Source organism: Antechinus flavipes, chromosome 5, assembly GCF_016432865.1.
Source record: "Antechinus flavipes isolate AdamAnt ecotype Samford, QLD, Australia chromosome 5, AdamAnt_v2, whole genome shotgun sequence".
Classification (NCBI taxonomy): Eukaryota; Metazoa; Chordata; class Mammalia; order Dasyuromorphia; family Dasyuridae; genus Antechinus; species Antechinus flavipes.
Genome location: NC_067402.1, coordinates 241,879,101 through 241,896,086, shown reverse-complemented (window position 1 = coordinate 241,896,086; position 16,986 = coordinate 241,879,101). Strand labels below are relative to the sequence as shown.

The 16,986-nt window shown below is 32.5% G+C and overlaps 1 protein-coding gene across 6 annotated transcripts in view; it reads left to right on the top strand.

Annotated features, from left to right (window-relative positions):
* OSBPL8 (oxysterol binding protein like 8) overlaps positions 1 to 16,906 on the top strand; it is a 224,415-nt gene extending 207,509 nt beyond the window's left edge. For all 6 annotated transcript variants that reach the window (XM_052001513.1, XM_052001514.1, XM_052001511.1 and 3 more), the window contains 5 exons: positions 1,676 to 1,861; positions 3,448 to 3,535; positions 7,064 to 7,169; positions 9,771 to 9,873; positions 12,683 to 16,906. In XM_052001513.1, coding sequence (XP_051857473.1) covers positions 1,676 to 1,861; positions 3,448 to 3,535; positions 7,064 to 7,169; positions 9,771 to 9,873; positions 12,683 to 12,815 — 616 coding nt within the window. In that variant the 3' untranslated portion in view covers positions 12,816 to 16,906. The remainder of the gene's footprint in view (positions 1 to 1,675; positions 1,862 to 3,447; positions 3,536 to 7,063; positions 7,170 to 9,770; positions 9,874 to 12,682) is intronic.
* The last annotated feature ends 80 nt before the right edge of the window (positions 16,907 to 16,986 follow it).

Below are 16,986 nucleotides of genomic sequence, written 5' to 3'. Positions count from 1 at the left end.
GGAATTAATTTAGAGAGGGATTAATATACAGACTCAGTTCAGTAAAGAAATCTATCTTACCATACAGGAAAGTAAGAGGGGAAGATAAAAGGAAAGGGGTGTGTGTGTGTGTGTGTGTGTGTGAGAGAGAGAGAGAGAAAGAGAGAGAGAGAAAGGGGCGGGGAGGGGGGAGGAGAGTGTGTGTGTTTGCATATTATAATGGAGGTTGTTTTGGGGAGGAGATAAGAGTCAGAAGCAAAACACTTGTGGGAGGGACAGAGTGAAAGGATAGAGAAAGTAGGATGGGGAAAATGGGATAGAGGGAAATAAATAGTAATCATAACTATTAAAAAAAATATGGCTAGTATCTTCAATAAAGACCTCTTTTCTTAGTTATATAGAGAACAGAGGCAAATTTACAGAAACAAGAGCCATTCTTTAATTGATTAAATAGTCAAATGATATGAACAGGTATCTTTCAAATAAGCAAAGCTAGATTTGGTCATTTGAAAAATACTGTTATATTGCTATTGAATTAGCTACATTATGCCTATCAAATTGGCTAATGTGGCAGTAAAAAAAAAAAAAGACAAATGTTAAGAGGGGATGTGGGAAAATGAAACACTAAGGCAGTTGGTGAAGTTGCATACTAAGTTAACCCTTCTGTGGAGCAATTTGGAACTATTCCCAAAAGCCTATAAAACCATACATACCCTTTGACTATTACTAGAGTTGCAAGATCATTGTATTTTTGTTAGTAGTGGGAAATATAGTAAGGCTGTATGCATAGATAATTTGTATGTAGAAGAATATGTTTAGTAAGGCTGATAGTTTGTATTTCAAAGAGATAAAAAAATGAAAAGCAAAAGAACCTATAGATACAAGAATATTTATAGCAATTTTTTTAGTGGTTTATCTATTAATTAAGGAATGACTGAACAAGCTGTTCTAAAATGACTGTGATGTAGTACTATCGTGCTTTAAGAAATGATGAGCAGAATGCTCAGAAAAATCTGGAAAGACAAATGTGAAGTGATACAAAGTGAATTAGCAGAACCAAGTGAGCACTGTCTATAATAACTAATATTGTAGCATGATCAACCCTGAATGACCTAGCTATTCCCAGCAATACAGTTGTTAAGGATTTATTATGAAAAATTCTATCCTTCTCCTGAGAAAGAACAGATGCAGTATGAATGCAGATAGAAGTGTATACTTTTTCTCTTACTTTTTTCTTTTTCTTTTGTATTTTCTTTTACAACATGTCAAACATGAAAATATATTTTGCATGACTGCATATGTGTAACCTTTCAATCAATTTGTTTGCCTTCTCATTGGAGGAGAGAAGAAGAGAGAATTTGGAACTTAAAATTTTAAAGAATGTTAAAAATTGTTTTTGCATGTAATTGGGGGGGGAAATAAAACATTAAATTAAAAATATAAAAAAAGCATATGCAAAAAAGGCAGCTTAAGTATAACTTTCTACATGAAGCTTTTCAGCTGTTTCTGTTGTCCTAATACTATATTTATTTTTATATACTTTTATATACCTTTGTTATTGCTCATATTAGAATGGAAGCTCTTTGGGAATAAAGATTGTTTAATTAAATTTATATTTCAAAAACAAGCACAGAGATTGATTATAATACCTTTTAGAAAGTTTCACTTTTAAGTTATTTTCTTCTTATATACCCAGGCTGTGGCAACGGGTTACTCGGGCCATAAATGCCAAAGATCAGACAGAAGCTACTCAAGAGAAATATGTTTTAGAAGAAGCTCAAAGAAAGGCTGCTAGAGAACGGAAAGGGAAGAATGAAGAATGGGTTTGCAAGTTATTTGAACTCGATTCAGTCACAGGAGAATGGCATTACAGATTTTCTGAGTGAGTAACTTAAAATGCTTATAGTAAATAGAACATTTGGGAGGAGGGGGAGAGGGTTGTTGCAGTTTTTAGCACATTTCTGTTACTGTTTTTAATAGAAATTTTAAAATTGAATCCTGGCATATTAGAGTGGTTATGATCTTAACTTAGTGTGCTTACATTATAAAATTAAATGGTGAGAGTATTGTTAAATGAGGTTCTGCACTGCTGCAAAAATAAGCTTACTAAAGTACAGGTCTGAGTCTCTTGCCCAGAAAGAGACTAAAGTGCCTCTGTCTAGTGTGTAGGATCATTGATAGTCTGGCCCTTACCTGCCATAAGAGTTTTATTTCATAATGCTGAGCTTCCAGTAGGGAAACTGAACTGTATGTAATAAAGCCAAATTGTACTAAATTTTGTTCTTTGAACATCAAACTCTATCTGTGCCTTGCAAAAGCATTCATCTCTTGCCTACAATGCACTTTGAATTTTTTTTTCCATTTCTACTTTCACCTCTTCTAAAATTTCAAGGTACTTTCCATTTATTTCTTGTAATATTTAGGAAGTTTTTAGCTTTCAGGTAGTCTGATAATTCTTATCTTATGGGATGATAATATTTGAGACTGAAAAAAATCTTGAAAATCCTCTGTTCTAGCCTTGACTTTCTCAAAGTTCCACATGGATCAAGTGGCAAAATCTTAATTGAACTCAAATGCTATGAAGGAATGGACCCTAGAACCAGAAAATATGGTTCAAATCCTGCTTTTGGAACATATTTGACTTCGACCTGTACCTTTAGTATAACCTTTTAGTGTTCTAGACATTTTTTATAAACTCTAGTTTGCAGAGACGTTTCTGATTTGAATTAGAGGAAGTTTCTCACCAGGCACTTTCCAGTACCAGTATTAATCACTGATCCATTCTCTTTCTGTTGTGGTAATTTAATCTAGTGTTATTTGAAATCTATTTTTAGATTTACACTCAGTGGGGCAAATTTTAATCCAATATAAAAGGCACAAAAGTACTCTTACACAAAGGTATGGTGGGGGAAGGCATGCTTAAACTTTACTTTCATTGGAATTGGCTTAGAGAGGGATTAATATACACACATCTTAGAATCTTGATCATTCTTTAAGGCTCAGGGCAGGTGCCACCTCCTTCCTGAAGGAAGCTTTCCTTCATTTCCTCAGTTCTTAATTCTTTCCATGCCAGTTTTCCTTATCATATTCTTATTTGTGAAAATTTTATATTCACCCATGATTCTTTGCAGGAGGTGACTTATTCTATTTGTTTTTTTTTTTTAAATAAAAAGTAACTAGGCCTTGCCGATAGTATGTGTTTAATAAGCAACCATTGTGTTTGTCATTTGCTGTTTTAAATGATGAACCCATGTTAGACAGTTTCTTGCTTACAGAAGAGTCCTTTCTGGTGGTTTTTTAAAAAATAAAGCTTTATTCCATGTAGTAGTAATATAAGCTTATCAAGAAGTGGCAGTATATCTTCTTTTTGTCTAGCAGAGAGCATCATGTCATATTAAGGAAGGCTCCTTAAGGAATATTTTTGTGATGAAAATGCCTCTAAACAGATTTTTTTTTCATTCTCAATAGTACCCGACCATGGGATCCTCTGAATGATCTGATACAGTTTGAAAAGGATGGTGTCATTCAAACTAAAGTCAGACATCGGACACCAATGGTATGCTATGCTCTCAAAATGTAATTAAATATAGTTGTTTTTATTAATGCTTTCAGCATAGATATGTAGCAATTGGAAAAGCTAAAAAATCTCTTTATAAAAATCAAAAATTTAAAATTATCTGCTATTTATTTTGAAACATGAAGTAGTTGTTGGAAAGTTGGCTTTAAGTCAGGAAATGTAGTATCAGACCCTTCTTCTGATATATATATTGTGTTGTGTGATTAGGCAGTTTCTACTTAAGTTGTCAGGGCTCTGGATAACTCTTGTAAAGTTTTAAGTTGCAGAGGTGCTGTAGACCTGCATTGGTAGAAGTATTTGCTTCATGTAGGCATTCCCTGTACCAATGAAATCATAGGTCTGGTGCCTATCCTTGTCCTTTTTTTGAAAAGTTTATTTTAATTTCAACTAAATAACAAAAAAGTCCTGCTTGTTTCTATGCCCCTTTCCAATCTTTTAAGTATTTTTTCCAATTTTTTAATGGTAATCATTTTTATCTGGTGATTGAATACAATCTGGTTATTGTATATTATTTGTCCTGATTCTTTCTTCATTCTGCATAGCTTTGGATAAAACTTTATATATTTTGGGATTATTTTTCCAAATTTCCAATTTTTTAATGTTGCAGTAATACTCTTATGTTGATATGTCACCATATATTCAACTGTTTTCCAGTTGTACATTTAGGTTGCTTCTTTGTTTTTATTATTAAAAATAAAACTTATATTTTTGTACAGATGTGATTTTTTTTCCTTTTGATAAAATAAGATCTTAGAGTTATAGCTAAAAATGAACTTATAGGTCATTAAGTCTAGCCCCTTCTTTTTACAGATAATGAAGTTGGGGCCCAAAGATAGATAGATAGATAGATAGATAGATAGATAACCCAAGATCACATAATAAGTATTTGCAGTAGGATAGATCTTCTTGATTCCAAGTCCAGCTCATCATCCACTATGCCACATTGCCTCTCACTTTTATAATATAATACTAGTAGTGGGGTCACTGAGTCAAAGAGTTTGAACAGTTTAGTAAATCTTACTGTACATTTTCCATATTGGCTTCCTCAAGCAGATTATGGAAGGCCTTGAAGGTCAGTCTAAAGAGTCCATATTTTAATTTGAAAGAGCCATTTAAGGTTTTAGAATAGGAAAAGAATTGGATCAGATCTGTATCTGGAAAGTATTATTCTTAAGAGTATTGTGAAGGATAGATTCAAAAGAATGGTAGAAGTAGAAGTAGAAACTGGGGAAAATAGGAAAGGGACAGAGCTAGAGGATTTGGTAACTGACTGCATACAGAGATTGAGAAAAACAGGACACAAATAATTTGCTGACTAGTGCTAGATAGAAAACTCTTTTGGAAGAAGTTGTATTTGTTGAGAAGTAATAGGAGCATCTCCTAAATAAGCTCCCTGCCTCCAATAGCTTCCCTTTTTAATTTTTGTCCTGACATTGCAGCCTATCTTTATTTTTTTTTTAAATAACTTTTTATTGACAGAACCCATGCCAGGGTAATTTTTTTACAGCATTATCCTTTGCACTTACTTCTGTTCCGATTTTTCCCCTCCCTCCCTCCACCCCCTCCCCCAGATGGCAAGCAGTCCTTTACATGTTGAATAGGTTTCAGTATATCCTAGATACAATATATGTGTGCAGAACCGAACAGTTTTCTTGTTGCACAGGGAGAATTGAATTCAGAGGGTATAAATAACCCGGGAAGAAAAACAAAAATGCAAGCAGTTTATATTATTCCCCAGTGTTCTTTCTTTGGGTGTAGCTACTTCTGTCCATCCTTGATCAAATTAGCTCTCTTTATCGAAGAGATCCACTTCCATCAGAATACATCCTCAAACAGTATCGTTGTTGAGGTATATAATGATCTCCTGGTTCTGCTCATTTCACTTAGCATCAGTTCATGTAAGTCTCGCCAGTCCTCTCTGTATTCATCCTGCTGGTCATTCTTTACAGAACAATAATATTCCATAACATTCATATACCACAGTTTACTCAACCATTCTCCAATTGATGGGCATCCATTCATTTTCCAGCTTCTAGCTACTACAAACAGGGCTGCCACAAACATTTTGGCAGGCTATCTTTCTAACCTTATTCTCATGGTTTAACTCATATGCATTCTATACTGTAACGAAATTGAACTGACACAGTACTTTGTGTGTAATTGGTGTTTGATAAATATTTTACATTTTGTTTTGTTATGTAAATAAAATAGAAATGAAAACTCTTACAAAATTGAAGTTGGAAGGAGCAGTAGAGGTCATCCAATCCATATCTAAACATGAATTTGTTGTAAAACACATCTGATATATGGTCATCTAGTATTAGAGGGAACCCACCACTTCCTTTGGCAGTTTATTCCACTTTTGTAGAGCTCAAACTTTTGGGATGATTTTCCTTATATTTGCCTTTGATTATGTCTAAAGGTCTTGATGTTGATTCTCTCTCTTGGTTCTAGAATAAATTGTAAATTCAGCATATTTTAAGGTCCCTCTACAGCTAGGTGCCAATTTATCTTTTTAGTTTTATTTCACCTTCACATGCTTCATATGGCAAAGAAACTAGACTGTTGCTAAGTGAAATGAGCAGAACTAGTAGATCATTATATACCTCAACAACAATACTCTTTGAGGATGTATTCTGATGGAAGTGGATCTCTTCGATAAAGAGAGCTAATTCAGTTTCAATTGATCAAGGATGGACAGAAGCAGCTACACCCAAAGAAAGAACATTGGGAAATGAATATAAACTGCTTGCATTTTTGTTTTTCTTCCCGGGTTATTTATACCTTCTGAATACAATTCTCCCTATGCAACAAGAAAACTGTTCGGTTCTGCAAACATATATTGTATCTAGGATATACTGTAACCTATTCAACATGTAAAGGACTGCTTGCCATCTGGGGGAGGGGATGGAGGGAGGGAGGGGAAAAATTGGAACAGAAATGAGTGCAAGGGATAATGCTGTAAAAAAATTACCCTGGCATGGGTTCTGTCAATAAAAAGTTATTTAAAAAAAAAAAGAAAGAAAGAAACTAGACTGTTAACTTTTACTCAAAGACTATAATATTTCCTGTTGTCATATTTTGTTATTATTGTCATTGCTTGTCCTTTATGGTCTCCCACTGCATCAAGGCTACCTCCAGTTGTCCTTATCTTTATAGAATATCTATCTATGTATGTATATATGTGTGTGTGTGTGTATATGTATGTGTGTGTGTGTGTATGTGTGTGTATATATATATATATATATGCATGCATATAGACGTGTGTCTATATCTTGCCACTAAACCCAAATAGTTCTGGAGGAGAAAATGAGGTCAGTAACTTTGCACAGCTCTCTCTCACTTAACTCCAAGTCAGTTGCATGTCATGGCATCACTTCTCTGATGTCATGGTCCTCTTTGAGAATGAAAGATAAACAACATTTTTTTCCTTATATAAATTTTATATACAATTTTATATAATTTATATAAATTTCCCAGTCAATTTCATAAATTTGTTAATTTCAGGTTAGTGTTCCCAAAATGAAGCATAAGCCAAGTAGGCAACCGAAGAAAGTGGTAAAAGGCTATTCCTCTCCAGAACTTGATATCCAGGACTCCTCTGGAAGTGAAGGTATTACTATTCATTGTAGCATGTAGCATATAGCATATATATGCCTTATAAAAGGCATATACTAAGAAAAAAAAATATTCTAAAACTTAAGAAAATGATTCTTAACAAAGTAGAATAGGTATTTTGGAGGGTGGGAGGATGGGAGGGAAGCTGGTGCCTGCTTGAGGTGACTAATAAGTTTTTCTGAAAGTAATGACACTATGGGAAATTTGGGGAGGAGTTGCTATATAAGTCAATAACGATATTTTACTAGCTTTTGCTTTTTGACTTCTAAGAAATCGCTAGATTATAGCATGTTCATTTCAACAAATATTTGTGAGCTTTCCATCATTGCCTTTTGAAAAAGTAAGCATAGTATTTCACTTTAAGTTAAGTACAATTACATACCTAGTAAAAATCAGAAATTATAGCAATACAAATAATTGCTTTTTAGAGATTTTAATCTTAATATTGACCATATTAAGTCATTTTTCATCCTTATACTACATGACTCCAGCATTTATGAATCTATTTTTAATGCAGTAGTTACAATCTGCCTACATACATTTGGAGGTACAAAGAAGTTCTGCCTTCAAGAAGCTTATTGTCTAGTTGAGAAGTTAAAACATTCATGAAAAGTTAACTAAATAACTGGTAAATGAATAGTATAGATAATAAATGCTTATAAGAGTTGAGAGGGAAACATTACTTTGGAATGAGGAAACTAAAAACAAAGTTTAAAAAATGAGATGTGGTAGGCTCAGTGGATGAGTAGAATATGGATAGGTGAAGAAGAAAGTAAAGAACATTCTACGTGGGTTCAAGTTTAATATGTGGAGTATAAAGCTTAGATGGTGAGGTTTATTGTAAGGGATGACAGATTTAGGATCCTAAAATATCTTAATAAGCTTGAACAGTGGGCCAAATTTTATAAAATGAGAAAAATGCAAAATCCTAACTTAGTTTTTTAAAAATTAACTGCACAAATTTTATGGTGGCAGTGGTCTATGGTTTAAGTGAAAGATCTTAGGGGTTCTTGTAAGTTTGATTAATCTCAAAAGTACTAATGGGGTAATATAAAAGAACTAATTGAAAACAATCTTAGAGTATAAAAGAGGTATAATGCCCATAAATAGGGAAATTGTGTTGTACTCTGTTCTATTTAGGCCATATGTGAATTATTGTTCATGATTCTGGGTCAGCATTGACAAGCTGGAACTTATATAGAGACAGCAAAACAGGAAATGATTAATGATTGTATAAGAGGAAGATCAGTGAAAGAGATTGGATTTATTTAATTTGGAGAAGAAAAGATTTATAGGAAATAACTATTATATATTATATATGACCTGTTCTACTTGACTTCAGAGGGAGGACTAGAAATAGTGGGAAGTGGAGAAGGCATATTTAAGCTCACCTTAATAAAAAACCTTCCTGGCAATTAAAGATAAAATGGACTGTCTTAAATAAAAAGTTCCTTTCAGTGGAGATTTTTACACAGAAAATGTTTTTTTGTAAAATTCTTGTTGGGTTGGGTTGAATTCAGATGACCTTTCAGAGCCTTTCCAACTCTTTCTTTGAAGAGAATTGTTGGAAACAAAACTTGAAAGTTATGTTCAGGTCAAATCAGGATGGACATTATGCTAAACTAAAACTTTTAATTTAATTGTATAGAAGGAGTACGAAATGAAAGTAATATTTTATAGAAAGATAAACTAGGGAACAATAAACAGGATAGATTTAATAGGGGAAAACCTGGAAACAGAGACCAATTTTAAATCTAGATATGGGGTAGGAGAGATGCTAAAACAAGATGATAGCATTAGAAATGAAAAGAAACACATGAGAGAATATTGTGAAGGAAGAATCAATAGGACTTGGTGATTTATAAAATATTAAATCCAAGAAATATGGGAAGTCAAAACTTTCTGAGATTTCAAGTATGTATGAGTAAAAGGTTGTACCATTAACAGAAATAACAAAAGCTATAAATAGTGCTAGCTCTTAGGAGGAATTACAGCACAATGGAAAGATCTAGAGTCACAGACCTTGGTTTGAATCCCAGTTCTACCCTTGATTATTACCTCAGTGATCTTGATTAAAAGTTATTTAATCTTTCTAGATAGATTTCCTTTTCTTTAAATTGAAGGAGTTGGTTCTAAATAACTTCTTTCCTTTTCAACTCTAAATCTATGATCCTCTGATCTGTTCAGTGACAGTGGTGGGGAAGAGTAGTATCTCTACTCTTTTGACTTAATTCCTCCACTTATTTTTCTCCTGTCCTTTCTCTTCAACTGCATCTATAGGTCATATATTCAGTACTTGATAAAAAGATCATTTTTAAAATATACCATACTTTGCATTATAACTTAGAAAAATAAATCTTATAACCAGTATTACCCAATTCAGTTATTACTTTAAATTTACTTGTGCAAAATTAAAAGTTATTTGGGTGTAAAGATTTAGTGTCTATATAGTAGACACTACTATAAATTAACAAAAATTAAATCCACCCCTAGAAAATGTTTTTTGTATAATTGAAACCTTAATGGAAAAAAAACACCTTCATTTAAGAATGGAATTTCATTTTTTCATCATTTCCATCCTAAATTGTCTTTTTAGCTCAAGTATCAAAACCAAGTTCAAGAAGAAAGAAGACAATAGATCTTGCAGACCTGCAGAGTTCCATTGAATCTATAAAACAAACACAGGAAGAAATTAAAAGGTAATACATAATGATTATAGTAGTATTTAATTCATAAGTCTTCCACCTTAGAGAGTGCTTCTTTTCTCTTAAAAAGGAATTGAGGCACCATCTTTTGGGTTAATCCTTTTCTGGTTCCCATAACTGTTAGTGCCTTCCTGCTAGATGACCCTGTAATTATTTAACTATTTGGTGTGGTATACATGTATACATCTACATATGTACATATTTGAGTCAATCTTTGACTCATGAAGAGAGAGGTACTGTTCTCTGACATAAAAGCAGTTCTATTCATTGCAGCTTTGGGGCTGTATTCAACAACAGATTAAAACTGATGTTGCTGCTGTGGATTTAATATGAGAGCGCATAGTTGAAGGGTCAAACACCCTTTATATTATCCATCAGCCATTATGATCATCCTTTCTGTCTTGAACATTGTAGTGGTCTATCCCTTAATTGAGCCTTTTCATTTCCCAAATGTTAACAGAAAGAGACACGTACATTCATTTCCCAAATGTTAACAGAAAGACACACACACACTCCCTTACCCCTACCTTTTTGTTGCCTTTAGGCACTCCCTTCTTACCTCTACTTCAGCTCAAATACTACTTTTATAGAAGTTTTACTTGATCTTTTGGCTTACTAATGACCCCTTCCCCCCAAAATATCTTGTTTTAATTACATATTAATACACGTATGTCTTATTTCTTCCAATAGAGTTTAAACTCCTTGAGGACAGAGACTTTCATTTTTGCAGCTGAATGCCTAGAGCCTAGCACACTTTATAGGTATTATGTACATTGTAGGTGCTTAATAAATGATTGAATTTTGAACTTTAGTAAACCTGATATTATTCTTATAGAGCCATGCTATGTTCTAATAATCATTCCTTACTATCTGCCCTTGCTTCAGTCATATCTTAAAAATCTTACATTGGCCATTGAAAGTTCATCTACATCTCTATCAATTTAATTTTAGAGAACTCTGCCTTTTCCTAGTCATTACAATTGGGATTGTGTCTTCAGAATTTCTTCGTTTGGTATTTTCATTTGAAAGGTTTTAATGACCAAGATGGCTATCCAAAAGGCTACTTCAGTTATTAGGTTTTACCCTTTTTCATTGTAACAGGCGGTATATCTCTTAACCATACTCAGCTTTATAGTGCTATTTTGGTCATCTACCCAGATCCATAGCTTTGACTCCCTAATTGATATTTTGCATCTTGTTATAAAACATATGAAGCCAGAATAAAGGGTATAAATGTTAATGACATTTTATATCCATACCTAAAAGGTTGCTGTCTTCAGCTTTCTTCTAGGAGTGATAGTTAACTATCCAGTTAAACCTTCAGCACTGTAGAAAAAGGTTACAGATTGTGCTTGACTTTGTCCCAAAACTCTCTGCTTAGCTTGCTTTTCTGTCTCAATGCAATAATCTATGAAAACACTGAATTCTCATCACAGTAAACATAACCATGGCTTCTTGGAACCCAGAATTTCAGGATGCCAAGCTCAAATCTGTGCCATCTTCATTTCTCTACCATGATTTCTGCCCCCTATTTCATCGGCATGTATTAGGTACAAGGTCAGTTCTTTTTGTCATTACTGACTTTGTCCACCCATGACCCTCATAACCCTCTACAAAACTCTTAAAGTAGATTTTAAGCTTTCTGTGGTTGGTGGTATTATCACCTTACAGGTTCACAACTTTCTTCAGAGGAATATAATCTAGAATAGAATCTGTCTCAGGGAGCATCTTACAGGTAACATCTATCAGCCTCAGCTTAGCTCAAAGCATTGTGAAAATAGTTTCCAAATATATATTCTGTCCCATCGTGACAGAACTTGCCAGAGTTTGTGCCATGCTAATATAATCTTCAGTAATGTAGTAACCTCTATAGTATAAACTACTGGAATAGAGTTTGTAGAAGTCGGCTTTCTTCATATTTCTTCTATTCCTGCTTTGGCACACACACACACACACACACACACACACACACACACACACACACACACACACACACTTCAAAGGAGTTTTTCCCCTGTATGAAATTGAATGCCTTTTTTCTCTTCAAAATCCCTATGTTGGGAGGGCTCTAGCAGCTAAGTATGAAGTAAAATTTAAACTGTTTAAAAGTCATTGTTAGGAGGGGCAGCTAGGTGGTGCGGTGGATAGAGCACCAGCCCTGAAGTCAGTATGACCTGAGTTCAAATTTAGTCTCAGACACTTAACACTTCCTAGCTGTGTGACCCTTGACAAGTCACTTAACCCCATTTGCCTCAGCCAAAAAAAAAAAAAAAAGAAGTCGTCATTGTTAGGATAAGGCAGGCAATGGAAGAAAAAAAAGGGAGAAATATAATAAATAATGTTTTAATAATACATTTGTTACTCTATAACTTCATGATATTCATAGATTATTTCATATATACAGATTATCTAGCTTTCCATTAGTGACAGATCTAAAGAAATTTGAGTTTGGCAGACACGTTCTAGGATTCTGCATGAAAATACTTAGTGCCATAATTTATATATCTGTATTAGAATGTGATTTAGCAAGGTACTGAAGTAGAAATGAGAAGATTTTGGTTTTTTACTCTTTCTACTACTGGCCATATAACTTTGACTAGGTCATTGTAACTTTTCTGAGCCAATGTTTTCATATTTAAAGTACAAATATTGTATTTCCTGCCTAGTTTATAGAGTTGACGACTTAAATGAGAGAATGCAATTAAAAGCATTTTGGAATCTTCTAAGTCATATTTAGATATACTCTTGCAATAGTGATTTTTTAACAAGTTACTATAAATATGTATTGCTTTGTTTTTTGTAGAAATATTATGGCTCTACGAAATCATCTTATTTCAAGTTCAACTGCCACAGACTATTTCCTACAACCAAGAGACTACTTCATCATTTTCCTGCTGATTTTGCTACAGATCATAATAAACTTCATGTTTAAATAGAATTCCTTTTATAATTGAATGAATGAAATGGAATGATTAGATTTAGCCTGGGACCATTTTTCAAGTTGGTTTGGACTTTATTCAAACAATGCAATATTTCTTAAAAGAATCTTAGAGACAAATCTAGAAGGTTTGACCTCTCATGCCTTGTATCCTTAACCGGAAACAAGACATTTCCCATCTGGTTAACGTGAAAATTGCGTAAGTGCCAGAATATTTCTTGTTTTTATCCATGTGTTTTTATCTGTGTGCATCTGTGCATATAGGTCCTGTAGGTATTAGTTCCTAAGAATACTCATATATTCTATAGTAATGTTTCAATCTGTAGTCATACTGTGTTATTAATGAAAGGTTATTAAGTTTGTACAACTATGTACAGTAATCAGTTTTCTTTATAAAACAGGCATACAACTTTTATTGATAAGGACTTACATTATAGGGAAAAATAGAGAAATAGAGCTAAAGAATTTGCTGTACTGTACACAGATGACTTCCAAAGGACCTAACTTTTATCTCTTTCTTTTTGGAAACAAAAAGAAAAATATGTTGATGGTACACACAAATACACACAATGACATTGGATCAAAAATCAAATTTACATGAAGGGTTTTTGTTTTTTGTGTGGACTCTTAGCATATGTTTAATGTAGGTAACTTTTGGTATGGACATGTTTATGTATGTACATATAGAAAAGTCTACCTTCTTCTCTATGTCTAGTAATGACCTTTGTATCGTCTTTGTCATGTTTGATGACTCCTTGAGCATATCTTAGAAAAATTTTCTGTAAATTTATTTCTTTAAGCAAGACCTGCCAACATTCATGGCCTTCCACCACTTTCACCATTATGAATCTAAATTTCAAGAAAACAAGAGAACTTAACTTCATTGTAGTAAATTTTGGGGGGGGGAACCTGGTTGAGTATTAAATTATCTTTATTATCTGAATTTTTTTTAATGTATGCCCTAGAACTCAAAAGTGAGTATTGTCTCTGATAGCCTAGAGCAATTTTAAGTCGTTTATGAAACAGAGAAATGAGATGATTCAAGTAATTTCATCAGTAAGTGGTTTGTTTTAGAATTCTTGAACTTTTATTTATACCTTAAACTGTTTAATGGTTAAAAAGCACAGAAGACTATTAAAAATTTTACATCAAAGCCAAAAGGATACGGTAGAAAATGAGAAATAATGATCTAAAGATTCTGCAAATGATTTTTTAAAATTACTTTTAAGACACACAGTAGTGTTACATACCTAAGAAGAGTTCAGCAACTTAATCCTTTATTTTCTCCTTATTCTTAGTAATTTAAAAAATGTAAATCATATTGCTATAAGATCTTGTTTTATGTTTAAAGCTCTATGATACAAAGTAAGATCGTTTAGCTTTTACATTTAAGATGTTAGATTTTTTTTTGGATTTTTACAAGCTTTTTATAATCTTCAGATGCAATTTTTGTGAATTATTTAAAGTAGTTAATATTATAAAAGACTTTTTATATAGTATTGAAAATAAGATTCTGAGACTTACTGATGATAAGGGCAAAAAGAAGATGTAATTCTCAAGTTTTGACTTTAACAGAATAAAAACTACAAGCCACTAAGATTAAAAGACACATGGTAAACTATGAAAATTGAGGAGGCTACGTCTGACTGAACTAAGTATCCCAAGTAGAATGTTTGGGTAATATGAATCTTACATACACACATGAACATCCGATTTCTCCCGCATAATTAGCAAAATAAATATGCCCACTTATTCAGTTGAAAATAATCATATAGGTAAAGAAAAAAGATTATATCAAACATTTCCATATTAGGAACCACAATGTTGCAACTTATACTTTGCATTTTTTCTCTACTTATTCATTCCACTGCCAGTATTTAGCCTGTCTACATATCTGTTGTAGTTTTTAAAAAGATATTTAAATGTGTATTTAGTACATATATTATGTTACCTTTACATTTCAATTCTAGTTTAAAATTCAAACTTTTTTTGGTGATGAATTGATGATGGTGAGTAGTTGGTGACTAGGTCAATCTATTTTCTTTTGTTTGAATATAATTGTTAAGATATAGATGTGCTAGAAAAATATCCCTGCTTAACCACAACTAAAAGGTGGTTGCTTGCTCCTTAATCCCAGACACATTTGATATAGGTTCAATTTCTAACTAAAGAGGCAGAGGATATTTCACGAAATTTGCAAAAGTAAAAAGATTTTTTCATGACTGTTTTTTAATTATATGCTTAAAAGCACATATCGAATACAATGTATCCTAATGTTTTTAGTCACACAAAGTACCTTTCTGTGAGCTTAACATGACACTCAGGAATTGATGGCTTAGTATTAGACCAATGCTGGTAATAGGCTTGGTATAAGAATCCTTTAAAACACATAATTGTATTTAGCCATAACATGTGTTGACCTTGAATGTTCTTTACTTGAGAGTAACCTGTTTTTTCATCTACACATTGATTCAGAAAAACTGTGATTATATAGTTTGCAGTTATCTGAGGCTGGTGCCTCCTTCTGGGCTAAACTCCTTACGACCTGTTTTCTCATTTTATTACTCTTTTTCTGCATAAAAATTTAGAGAAATGATGTTATTGTTTTTAAACGTTAACCTTTAGTTTTCTTTTAGTGAGATGCATTTGGTTTATCAAAAAAGAGTATGTGAGTCATGTGAAATGTTAAGTAGAGTTATAGCAATAGATAATTTTTCCTAAATATTTCACATGTCACTACTTTTTTGTAGCACTTATAAAGGTACAGTACAATTTTATTCATATTAGCACAAATAGCCATTTGCATTATATTAAATTTTGCCTTGTAAAATATAATACTCATTTAATATTTATGCTTTTGTGCCTCTAAGGAAATCTTTTTGCCAGTTGTATTTACTGAGACAAAAATCTGAATTGAAAATATTTGTTAATTAGTAGATTTTTTTTCCTTAAAAGGGTCACTGTCACTTTTCTTTTATAAATATATTTAAACAGTAACTCTGTACTTTTATAAGGGTTTGTCTAATTATTGTACTTAAAATTATATCCTCCACTCTTCAGATATCACAGAAATAGATTTGCCAGATTCTTTCTGAGTATTGTAAACAGTGCCTTTTTGATGAATTCACACTGTTTGGGGATGTATAAAGAACTTGTCAATTTGTGCCATATATACATTAAAAAAAACTTTTGTGGGAGAGGCAGTGAAGTTACTTATAACTTTTTGAAACCTATCTCTCTTAGTCAAATATTTAAGGAAACAAATATATACAGTTCCATTTTTTTCCTAGTTTTTAGTTTTTCTACTGAGTGGTAAACATCCATGCTGTTTGTTTTCTGTACAGTGATGGTGTAATGCATTGTGGCATTATTGAAGAGCCATAAATGACACCATAGATTACAATGAATTCATTATGTAAAATATGCAAAAAATTAAACTCAATATTTCAACCTAAATTGACATTTTAAACCATCTGAAAAACAACAACATAGAAATGAATAAATGTTTACATTTCAACTTTTGCTTAACTGGGGAAATGATTCCTTAAAATGCATAGCCTGCCACTAATATGTACCTTTATTTCATTTTGTTCTAGTTAGAAAATGTCATATGGCATTTTTTATTTTCTCTTTTGTTACTTTTAACATATTGCTTGTTTTTATACCATTACATTTTAAAATTGAAAATCGACTGTTAAAAGTTGTATAGGACCAGTGTCTCATTAATCTAATTAACACACATATATTTATATGAATAAAAGTGTAAACATATATATAGAAGAGCCACAAAGAAACCCATGACAAAATGAATGTGAATGTTCTTCTAAAATATTTAGAAAATTTGTTTTATGTTTCTGCATTTTTCATGTAAAATTATTTTAGTGTCACATTATTGATAAAGTTATTTAAAGAAAAATGTAAAGTAACATTCAAGATAATGAGCCACAAAAATTCAATTGGAGTTTTCACTATATGGCATGCTAAGTGTAAACCCATGTAAACATCTTGTTAATGGCCACTTGTAAATTAAAGCACTATCACTGGTCAAGAGTTTTGTATGATTAATAGAATAAAGAGATGTTATCTGCAGTGTGTGTGTAAGTGTGCAATATTTGAGTTCTCCAAGTTTATAAGATGTGCAGATATCAGTCATGGGCTTCTAAGGAGTA